This window comes from Bos indicus x Bos taurus, chromosome 9 (genome assembly GCF_003369695.1).
Source record: "Bos indicus x Bos taurus breed Angus x Brahman F1 hybrid chromosome 9, Bos_hybrid_MaternalHap_v2.0, whole genome shotgun sequence".
NCBI lineage: Eukaryota > Metazoa > Chordata > Mammalia > Artiodactyla > Bovidae > Bos > Bos indicus x Bos taurus.
The window spans coordinates 39,578,563-39,591,042 of record NC_040084.1 but is presented as its reverse complement, the minus strand read 5'-3'; the positions used below and the strand labels follow the sequence as shown (position 1 = coordinate 39,591,042).

General features: G+C 40.0%; 1 protein-coding gene across 2 annotated transcripts in view; it reads right to left on the bottom strand.

Annotated features, from left to right (window-relative positions):
• CDK19 (cyclin dependent kinase 19) overlaps positions 1–11,444 on the bottom strand; it is a 169,827-nt gene extending 158,383 nt beyond the window's left edge. Inside the window, exon 1 of one of the 2 annotated variants that reach the window (XM_027551209.1) lies at positions 11,090–11,444. In XM_027551209.1, the coding sequence (XP_027407010.1) occupies positions 11,090–11,217 (128 nt within the window). In that variant the 5' untranslated portion in view covers positions 11,218–11,444. The remainder of the gene's footprint in view (positions 1–11,089) is intronic. The other variant, XM_027551210.1, reaches the window with a different exon arrangement.
• Between the last annotated feature and the right edge of the window lie 1,036 nt (positions 11,445–12,480).

The following is a 12,480-nucleotide window of genomic DNA, read 5'->3' as shown; positions in this document are numbered from 1 at the left end:
ACTAGAGAAAAGCTTGCACAGCGTCGAAAACCCAGTGCAGCCAAAAATAAACAAATAAATGAAAATATAGTTAATTTACAATGTTTCAGGTGAACAGCAAAGTGATTTATATTTTTTTCTTTTTTGGATTCCTTTCCATTATAGATTATTATCAGTTTCTCAATATGATTCCCTGTTCTATACAGTAGGTATCTGTCAGTTATCTATTTTATATATATAGTAGCCTGTATATATTCGGAGAAGGCAATGGCACCCCACTCCAGTACTCTTGCCTGGAAAATCCCATGAACGGAGGAGCCTGGTAGGCTACAGTCCATGGGGTCGTAAAGAGTCGGACACGACTGAGCGACTTCACTTTCACTTTTCACTTTCATGCACTGGAGAAGGAAATGGCAACCCACTCCAGTGTTCTTGCCTGGAGAATCCCAGGGACGGGGGAGCCTGGTGGGCTGCCATCTATGGGGTTGCACAGAGTCGAACATGACTGAAGCGACAGCAGCAGCAGCGTGTATATATTAATACCAAACTTCTAATGTATCCCCCCTCAACTGTTCTTTAATGAACACATACGGGGTTTCTGTTAACATGTTGACTTTTATAAGAAAATAAAACCTGCTTTGTTTTTAAAAGATACTTGCCTTTTTCCAATAATAAAAGTTATATACACTCTATTTCTTAAATGTTTTATTCTTTAGAATAGATAGTATATACATAGTAAAATAAACATACATAGATATTTTTCAAATAATCTAAGAGTATGTATGTGTATCGCTCTTCATCCTGTTCGTGACACCAACTGCCTTGCTGTGTCTCACTGTGCACACTGTTTGCTGAACCCAGGGTAGGCAAGGCTCGAAGAAGAGGCTGGAAGAAGACTCGACGAGCTGTAGGAACCGCAGACAAGTTTTTCTCTTCTGGCAGATGCAGCAACCGTAGCATAACCTAACACGACACAACCTCTCTCCTGGCTGACACAGCAGCCATAGCACTAGACACGCTATATTCTCTCCTCTCGTGGCTGACCCAACAGACACAGCTGTGACACAGCAGTAATGCCGCCGCTTTCTAGGTGGAGCTCATGTATGTATACAGCACAAAGTAGCCTGTGACCAAGCAAGTACCTCAAGACACGCATGCACAGTGCTGTAAAGGATCTCAGCTGTTACACAGTCATTTGCAAAACGTGGGGCAAGAGCAAGAGGCAGTGGGGCAAGAGAGCCTGACCATGCCATCATGGCTAATTTGCTCTCTCCCCAGTGTGCTAAGTTGCTTTAGTCGTGTCCAACTCCTTGTGACCCCACTGACTGTAGCTTGCCAGGCTACTCTGTCCATGGGATTCTCCAGGCAAGAATACTGGGGTGGGTTGCCATGCCCTCCAACAGGGAATCTTCCCGACCCAGGGACTGAACCCTCATCTCTCACATCTCTTTTCAAATGTCTTCCTCTCAACCCAAATTTCATTCCAACAATCAACTATTAGTAAATTATTGTGAATATATCCAGTTTCAGTCTTTGTAGCAGAGATTACATGTCATTTACTCTTGTATCCTCATTACCTATGGCATTATACTTGGCTCATAGAAAGGAATCAAACAATAAACAGTAAAGGATGGATAAATGAATGGAAAGCCAGAAAAGTGGAAAACAGGTGAAAAGAGATAATGGACAGATGGCTAAAAGATAGGTAGATGAAGACTGGACAGATGGAAACTTGGATAGAGAACAGATTGGTGGATGAACACATGCAGAGATGAATGTTATTGAGAAATTACTACCACATGACTTCAAAGTGGTCCTCTTGGGAATTATTTGGCTGTTCAGTGGTTAGGACTCCATGCTTTCTCTGTTGAGGACCCAGGTTTAATCCCTGGTCAGGGAACTAAGATTTCACAAGCCATGTGGGGAGGCCAAAAAAAGTGTCAGTCTTTGCTAACTGACCTTTCTACTGGTCCCTTTCGCCTTTCAGAGATCCCTACTGAGCCCTCGCACACGGAGCCTGAGCTCCACAACAGAAACCTCCACAACAGAAACCACCACAACGAGAAGCTCGCGCAGTACACCTAGAAAGTAGCCACCACTCACCACAACTAGAGAAAGCCCACGCAGCAATGAAGACCCAGTGCAGCCAAAAAATAAATAAATAAAAATTTTTACAAACGAATAGCAACCCCAACTGAGGACCAAATTGGTAATGTAGAAGATTAAATAAAGTAAATCTTCTCAAATGTCTTATAGAGAGGAGGAGTTGAAAATTTTGAGAATGAATTTAAGAGACAGGGAAGACAGAGCATAAAAGGTCAACATTTCTTAATAAACATATCTGAAGAACAGAACAAAAGTGGAAACAGAAGGAGAAGAACTAAATAACAGGAAATAAAAATTGCCCTAAACCTAAGAAAAGAAAGGCCCACTTAAAAGATCCTTAAGAAACTAGCAGGATTGGAAAATGGCAATGAAGGAGTGAAGGTAGCAAGATGAAACTAAAGCCACCGTATACCACTTTTTAACTTCTGAAGTTCAACTATGTTCATAGATCATCTATTCAAAAAATAATCTGTAAAAGACACAAGAAACAAAGCTAGATAAATGGAAAGGAAAAAAAAGATCTACACATTCTAGACAGACTCTGGTGAAACTTTAGAATTCATGGATAAGTGAAAACTGCTGAGAGAGGAGAAAACCAAGTTTCTAATATAGAAACTTCCCATGAGCAACAAGAAATGCCAAAAGCCATGAAGCTTAGTTTTGGGTTCTAAGAAAAAGAAATTTTCTTAATATAGAATTCTATATTCAGCCCAACAATCAATAAAGTATGAGGACAAAAAAACATTATCTGATATGCAAGAACTCAAAAATCTGCACATCCTATATGAAAAAGCTAATTAAAAAGATATCTTCAGCTAACCAACAACAACAAAAGACAATCCAGGAAAAACCAACCACAGGATATAAAGAAAAACTGCTAGCTGAGTACAACCCAAAAGACTTGAAGAAAGGGCAAAAGAAGAAGATCCACTGGGCATTGATACTTGGAAAATTGTTGCAAGCAGCACTTATTTGGTACACAAGTCCACATTTCCCTCCCTATGGGTCTCAGTATGCTAATTAATTCAGCAATAAATTCCATAATCATAATATTTTAAAGCTGTTGAGTGGTTTCCAGAGTTCACTTTTAAAAAATCAACCCATTGACAAAAAGCAGTGGATCAACTAGGAAGTTATAAAAATTATAAAACTTAAAAACTTTATAACTTATAGTTATAAAAATTATACTTTAAAAATCCAAGACTCTGAGGAAAAGAGCAGGAAAAAATTTTGTTACTTTCCTTAACATTCATATCAGGAAGATCACAGATAACATGTAAGTTGACAAACTAAAAAATTAAAGACATCTAAGTTTACACTTCAAAGTCATAAAAGAACTCACAAAAATCTTTAAACAACAAAGGTAATAAATTTGAAGCTTGAGATGGAAAAAGAGAAAAGATGAGATAGTGAAATCTCACAAAATTGCCCAGCTTTTCTAGGAAAGTCAACAGACACTGCCTAAAATTGATAAACCAAGACAGAATTATACATACGTTTCTTAGAGTTATAATGGGAAGCATCAGCAAAACTTAAAACAGAAACAGTTAATACAGGTTATCTCTGAGAAGTCAAGGGGGCTGGGAATAGACAGTAAGAAGGCAGGCTTTTAGTCTTCATTTTACATAGCAATAAATTGTTGGGAGTTGTTTTTTACTCGTCTGCAATTATTACTTGATAAATTTTAATAGCACAAAAAAAATATTTCTACTTTGATACAAACATACTATAAATATGAAAAGACTGCTGAGAAATTACTTAATAGAACTTAATATTAATAACTTAATAGAACTCTGGTTTTCTAAGTTACACAAGCTCAAATTACATATATGCAGAAGAAAAGAAAGTCAAAAAGATTTTTTTAATTTGCACTATAATCCAAAACAATAGGACTCGCTCAGTGTCTAAGACTCTTAAAATGCAAATATAATTGTAAAAGGGAAAGCGGAAAAAGGAAACTAACTTTTGTAAAAAGCAACACAGTTTGTGCCTCAAACTGCTTAGGTTTTTTACCAAGTGAATTTATTTAACAATCATAACAAAAAATTACTTTTCTACAGAAAGATACAACTAACCCCTCTATGAGGAAAGTTTTACCTTATTTTTCCAGCAGCCACAGACTTACCTTTCTGTTCAAATGTAAATATCTATAAATAGCTGTAAAATAGTTTGCCATGACAGGACTTTGGTCTGTGGTCACAGAACACAACAAAATTAGCTGGCCTACATGGTAATTAAATCCATATCCTAATCATATTCATATTAGTAACTGATCAGTTACCAAAGTCTCACTGAAATAATCTCTTTAAATTGAAAATACATAAGTTTCAAACCTCTATAAAGGAGGGTATATTTTTCCCTTAGAAAGACTTATTCTATTAGAAATTAAAGATATTTTATAGAGACATAAATTGTTTGAGAACTTTACAGGTTTTTATTTCTCTTTGATCCATTACCCACTTCTGTATAAGAACTAAACCCTCAATAAAAAACTACTGCTCCACATTTGTATCTTGAATTACATCCTGTCCTCTCTCTGGAGACTCTCTTTTATCCTGCACAATGCATGCTCAAAATGGCTATTACAGGAAGTGTTGGACTATCTGCTATTTATAAACGGACAAAAATCTTTAAATAGTTCTCTCAGCTACCTCTTTATGGTTCTAGACCTTAAAAACTACCTGTTTTTAAAGAAATACTCACGTTGGTAATTCAAAATGTTATAATGCTCTTTGAAAAAAGCAAAGACTGTGTACCTTTATTTTGGAATCCAACGCTGCACAAAACTATATACTCACAGTATCACAAGTAAAGAAATAAGTGGATCTTTAAAAACACATTAGTCAAATACTCTTAGACATTTACCACCAAGAAAATTCCAAATTGTAATATATTCCCTTCAAGCTTTCTATATTGATGTCCAACTTTCACTACACTACTTGAGAATTCTGAAAAAAAACAAATATAATTTAACATCATATATTAATTTTTGATCCAGCATATCCAGTTCAAAATACAGTATACAAAACTAAAAATTCTTAATTCATCCATACTGATATCCACTGAACCACCTGGAAATCCCACTTAAAGCACACTACAACTTATTAAACACATATACTCCCAAGAAAATTTCTCTAAAAAGGAAAACCAAGAATGGCTGCCTTGAGAAAGAGAAAAGGGTGACTGGGAAAAGGAAAACTTTCAATACATCGTGCAAACGTTATTTTTTTTGGCTTGGAACAAACTCATCGAACGTACACAAATTACAGCGATTTGGTAAAATATAAAGGGTGGCAACCAGATTGTATAATCTTTTTATGCGTGTGCATTTACTACTAAATACATACACTTTTTTTAATGAAACACTTTTTTTAAAAGTAATCAACTATCCTTGATTCCACTCATAAATTGAAAGCTTTTCAGTTCAAGTACTTGTTTGCTTTATCAAATTATTTCAGCCTCAAATTTTCTTCTACTATCTTGAAAGAAAAGACCCAAACCTTCTGATTTCATTTGTTCACACTGTCACTCATTTTCATAGAAAGGTCACTTCATGGATTTAAGAACTGTTGCTAAGCCACCTGCTCAAAAAAAAAAAAAAAAAACTCAAGTTTTTTTCCTGCTAAGTCCAGTATCATTGCTACTGGCCAGTCTCTTGGTCACACTAACCACCTTTCTTGAGCCACGTGTGGCTAGCGGCTGCCTTACTAGACAGCACAGATGCATTTTCATCACTGCAGAAAATCCTATTGGACATCACTGTTCTAGACTAAGGGGTGCCAAATTATAGCCTGTGGGCCAAATACAGCCCACTACCTGGTTTTTTTCCTACTGGAACACAGACATTTTAATTTGTGTTCATTTATACATTGTCTGCGGATACTTTGGCACTACAATGTTAGATTCAAGTAATTTTGACATAGATGGTCTGGTCCACAAAACCTAAATATTTAGTTTCTGCCTCTTTAGAGGAAAAGTTTGTCAACCACTGCTCTGGACAATCAAATTTCATTGAAAAGAGTATTCCCTCTGGGCCTCAAAAACAAAGTTTTGAAGGCCTGAAGTGCACAAATGAAGAACCAATTAAACAAGCTCGTGGTCACCTTATTTGCTAAGTGCTAAAGGTACTTAATTTTTTAACATGAATCCATATCAAAAAATTTCCTAAAATGTCTGAATGCTGACATTTTCTAAGCTTCTCTATAAAACCGATAGTAAAAGCACAGAAGACAGATTCCTACAGTTAGCAATTTTAGAAGAGGTGGCCTAAGAGGGGGAAAAATGTTCAATAATTCAAAAATTACCCACATTACTTATCAATCTATTAAAAGAAATGTTTGGACTATCTTGAAAAACAGTATATAATTTCTTTGAGAAAAAAATTACACTGGACCTAGTTAATGCTATAGAAATATTTACATTGAACTGCTTATCTCATGTAATATCACTATATTTCAGGCTTTCAAAACAAATACTGAAAACATAGGTTAAGTATGTTTACCTGAAAAGAAAAAATATATATTTTTTCCAATTTAGGGCATTTTTTAAATTTTAATGCAATTTTTGAGCGTTCTTACATGCTCTACCCTATGCAAGGTGGGGACAGGAGGATGACAATGACCCATTTGTACCTAATAGTTTACAGAACAGATTAATATCACAGTGATATTATACATACAAGAACAAGAGGGGCAGAAACACAGATGAGTACACTGGGTGACTAAGGAAGACTTCTAAAGAAAAGCTATTTGAATTGGGTACTGAACTGTGAGCAGGAGTTTCCCAGGTTTGTGTGAGGGGGAAAGAGAAGAGAGAAATCACAGAGCAACACCATTTTGGCTTGAGTATAGAAAAAACAAAATGAGACATGAAAAGGACTTAGCAAATCCTAGAAAAATATGAGCAGTTGAATGCTACAGAAGCATATGGCTTGAACACACTGAAAGAGGAGGGAGGTGGTGGCAGGCATAAAGGCTGTAAAGACTAAAGACTTTAGGATCCAAATGCAAACGGTTTTTACATGCCAAACTAGGGAATTAAGATCTGATGGAACCAGATGAGCCACAGAGAATGTACAGTTTTCCAAGAAGAGATACGACATGATTGATTTTATTTCGTAGGAAAGTAACACTGGCAGCAACTTGGATCTAGGACTACAGTGAGAAAAGACTAATGGCAGAGACCAGTTCGGCTATCGTGCAAATCAGAGATGATGGTCAAAGCCGATGATAGTGAAGATGAAGAGAAACCAGATGAAGAGAAGCAACTACATGAGGCAGCATCTACTGGCCTGAACGTCTACTTTTTTAAAATGCCCCTCATATGGGACACTTTCCCTTGTCCATATTTTTTCAATATAGATGTACTATCTTTTGCATGGAAAGTTTACACAAAAAGATAGTCAAAACTGGAAGCAATATGGTCTTCTTCACTTTTTCTCCCAAGGTATTAGGAGGGAAAACACATTAGAAAATGCAGGAACTCAGATTCAAGAAACCAGGAATATAGGCGTGTCTTTGCCAAAACTATGGGCATGACAATCTCTTAAAACTTTGGTTTTCTCATTTGTAAAAAGAAATTAGACTAGATTACCTAAAACCTTTGAAAGTTCTAAAATATTATGATCGTTAATAACGTATCTTAAATCTTTGGGAGGTCTCCAAAAACGCAAATACTATCCCCTATATTAACTACAAACTAATGTGAAAAACCCATCAAAAATAGGCAGACACTATTGTACCTATCATTTACCTAAATGTATCTACATGGACTGATTACATTTATTGTGAAGGATTTCATGACAGACATTAAGACATGTAGTTACCAACTACTTCTCATCTGAAACCCTTAGGCAAAACTGAAACTCTGTAAGATGGCTCTGTCAGCCATTTCACTTTCAATTACTGTATTTCAAAATATCCCCAAAAAGGAGCATTCTTTTATTGGAGTGGTTTCAAAGAGCTAAATGAATGTCTGCAAAGTTGAATGGTATTATTGTTGGGTATAACAGTTTTCAGACATAACGCTAGTATGGAACTGTATTTGCCTGAATCTCTTACAAAAGAACATTTTTAACAATATTCCTTTATCAAAGAAAACAAGAAGTGTTTCAAATGTGATAAATGTGGTCTTGAGATTTGTAACCATACTGTTATGAGTTTTTCTTAATGTTGAAAAAAATACTGTACTACAAATTCTTGCTCATAAAGTCTAGAAAGTCTAGTTTCTCTTCAAGAATAACTTTTATGACTGATTAAAAAAAAAAAGTTGAGTCAAAGAGTCAAAAAAAATCCCCTTCCTTCAGAACAAAAAGATGAAACAAATCTCATTTTTATTAAACGTGAAAAACCCAGTTGTAAATCTTGCATCTCCATTCTGTTACAAATTTATGTAGCATAATTAACAGGGCCTAAGTTAAAGTCATGTTTCAAAGGAAATAACATTCTATGGTTTTGTAAACTCTACTATTGAACTATAACCAGAAGCTTTTCTAATGAATGTTACTTCTTCTAGTGTTTCTTCCAGAGACCTGAACAATTTTTTGCCTATATGCTACATTATATACACCAGAATAGTTCCTCTTTAAGGTACTCATGTGATTTCTCTCTTGCTCCCTAAAATAGCATTATACTTCTGAGTTAACCAAAATAAGTTCTGGAAAGAGCTACACTGTAATTTACCATGATCAGAGTGTAAAATGCTTTAGGATGCAAATCTGTATCAGTTTAGAGTCATCACTAAAAACTTTCTGTTCTTTCAAATCAGCTGGTATCAATGAACACAGAACTAATCTTGCTACCAAGCCACAAGAGATGTGGGTGTTCACTATAAAGCCTCAAATTTCAACTAGACTCTTTGTCTAAGAAAAAAGTCTTTATATTGATTTTTCTTACATGTAATTTTTATTTAAACTAATGCTTTCAGATCCTAACAGTTTTAAGTATAATATTTTGAAGACACACCAACTGATCTTACTCTACCAAAGAGGCTTTATTAATTCTAATCAAATATCACTCAAGAAGGAAGTGTATTCAAATCAAAAATTTTATTAGAGGGGAAAATATTCAAAAAGAATAGAAGCAGGAATTAAATAATCTATTCGGTGTTGTAGCCTGTGCTATTCAAATACAATTCAGAAGCAGAATTTTAACTTTTTTCAAAAGTTGCCTGCTTAAAAAATTTTTTAATCTTTTTTAACAACAAAATTAAAATACATTTTAAAAATTCCAGTTCAAATATATTAGAAGTTAGCATGAGGAATATGAAAAACACCACCTCTGATTTGTCTTGTAACACTATCGTCCAAACAGAAAAGCTAGATGTTCTTTCCCCAAATATATCTGCTAAGACTCCCACAGGAACACCAGTATAACAAGCAGCATAAATATTCCAAAAAACAAAATACAATTATAGTATTTCGCACTCCAAGATATTAATTCAAGGACACCTGGCAATTAACTAAAGGAATTATGAGAAAAGTTTACAAACAACTAAATACTCTGGGGCCCATTCAGCTATAACAAGAGAAAAAAGTTATTTGCAATAATAACAATCCTTTACGCTTGCAAAGTACCTTGTAGTTTTCACCATCCTTCATGATAAAAGTTTATAAAGCTGTGCTTGCTCCTTCCCCGTATGAAATCAGCAAGTAAGCAAGCGCGCACACACACACCCACATACTACTACTACTTTGATCCTTGAGTCCATCGATCAGCCATGTCAATTACAAAAGCGTGCGCAGAACGATAAGTAGGACTTCAGATCTTTCCATCTTCGTTATGGCTGATAATCAGTTCATTCAGAAATGTTTCGCTACGATCCTAAAAACTCTCTTCCACATAGTTTGACCGTCTTTAAAGTTTAAGCGGGATAGGCAGATGTTCCTGGGCTCCCTAACTCTGGGGAAGGGGAATTCCTGCCAGGATGGGCTCTCAGGTGATGACTGACTTAACCCACGCTTCTCAGGCAGGGAACTGGTTCCACCTGTCCTGGAGTACGAGCCTCGTGCCCTCCAGGACTAAGGACAGGCGTTTTTCAATACAACGTCCAGCTCTTCTCCTAAGAGAACAATCAGTAAGAGCTTACTAAGGGGTCCCTAAAATTATCTCAGGCCACGAAAACAAAGATTCAGGCCCAGCACTGTGTCACTCGAATTCCGTTCTGGATAATCTAGGTGCCCGATAAACCTCAGCACGCAGTCTTCTGGCAGAGGATGCAGTGGAGTACGTAAGAATACCCAAGGTGCGGCGAAATGAGGTACAAGAACCAACTCGGAAGTTCTGCCAGTAAAACGCGGTTCCTCTCTCAGAAGGTCCTACATTCGAGGGGAAGGCGCGGAACTGGAAATTGAGAATGGGAGAAAGAGAACTCGCAGCCTGGCGAAGCGGCGTGAAGAAGTGGCCGCCAGGCACACGACAGGGACAGAAGGGACCGCGCCGAGGGACCAGCGGGCTGGCTAGCCCCCAGGGCCAAGGTGCCCAACGGCTCACACTGATGAGGCTGGCGAGGACCCAGGCGCTCTGGGCGGCCCGACAGACTCCTCCGCGAGGTTTCAAACCGCCGCCCCCGGGAGGCGCTCAGCCGATTGGAAGTTCCACCACGACCGTCACCAGCAGCCCAGGGCCGGAGCGGCAACTCCTCGGCGGAGCTCTCCCAGCCCTCCGCGTCTCCCCTGGAGACCAGACATCCCCCCCGCCCCAAACTCCACCTCCAACCGAGGTCCCAACTCGACTCCCGCCGCCAGCTCCTGGCACGCGGAGAGCGCCCTTCGGGACCAGACCTACGCCCCCCAACCACGCTGCGCCGCGGGAGTTCGACGGGCGCGACGCTGGGGTCTGGCAGAACCCGCGTCCCTGAGAGTCTGCCCCGGGACGCAGCCCCGAGACCACCTCCGCCTCGCCCCCAGCCCGGGCACGGCCCGACTGGGCTTCGACCCACCCATCCCGCGAGGTCGCGGGCTGGGCGAGGACCCGAGCAAGCCTTCTCCCCCCGCCCCTGCTCTTACCCATCTTTTCGCCTCGCCTTGTAGACGTGCCCGTAGGTGCCGCGTCCCACTTTGCACCCTTCGTACTCAAACAAATCCTCCACCCGCTCCCGCTCCGCCGCCAGCTTCGCCTTGAAATCATAATCCATTGTCTGCTTTCCCCATAGAGGCACCGGGACGCGGGGGCCGCCGCCGCTCAGTCCCTCCTCCTCCTCCTCCTCCCCCCGCGACCGCCGCTCCACTTCTTCAACAGCCACCTCTCGGGCGCGCGCGCGCGCGCGCGCCGCCCGCCGCCCTGCGATTTGCCTTCAGCAAGGGACTTCTCGGCGGCCGCTGCAGCCACCTCCTCCACCTCCTCCTCCTCCGCGGCGGCGGCGGCGGCGGCGGCAGCTCCCGCAGGCACCCCCAGTCCCGCCTCCCCCCTTCATTTCCTTGTTTTGGAACCTGGTGGGCCGCGCCGCGGCTTCCTCGAGCTCATTAACGAATCAGCCCGCCCGCCCCGCAGTCACGGAGACTCCCGGGAAATGTAGTTCCTTTTGCCTCCGAGATAATTGAGTTTTGCGGCCGAAAGAAATACAACTCCCATGCTGACATGGGTCGCTATAGCCCCGCCTCCAGGAGGCATGTACGCCTGCGCACTAAGGTCGCCCCCACCTCAGGTAGCGCTGGACTGCCAGTTCCTGAGAAGGTAGAAAGCGCAAAGTTGAAGTGTGGTTTCTGCGAATCTGTGGGAGCTGGTGGAAAGAAGGCCCTTGTTCTGATGTAAGGAAAGTATTCTATTAAAACTGTCCCCGGGCGAGAAGGAGAGTGGAAAGTATTTAACAAGCGCCTTGCCCAGGAGTTTGCTCCAGAGGTTTGCTAGGCAAGGACTGGGGTTAGGGTAGTTGTACTGAAGATTGTTGTTTGTTTTTTATGGCCATTGGCCCGCCTCTTGCCCCGCCCCATCCGACTGCTCATTGGCGAAGAAGAGAGAATGACGTTCTCGTTGATACGTGGGTATCCCCTGGCTTTGGCTTCTTTCCGGCTCTTGATTGGTAATTGGATGTGCTCGGTTCTTCCTGATAGGTTAATCTTTTTTCTTTGCTATGCAAAAACCGTATTTCAAAAGCTGAACATTCAGCGGTTTCCTCCTAGTCATCAGCTAGAGAACTTTCGCGCCCCAGCAGCAAGTCTTCGTTTTCTTAGCATTCTAATCATGGTCTCTTCATAGCATATGTAGCCAAGGTTTTGGCCATCTGTCTAAGGACAATAAAAGTATCTGCGGGATGAAGCGTTTGAAAACAATCATTTGGATTGGACTGTTGAGGGGTTTTTGGTTTTGTGTGATTTTTGCATAATAGTGACGTTTTCCTAGAATGTTCAAGAAAGTCTCGTGCATAAAATGTATCAGATGCTTGTGATACAATCTTAAA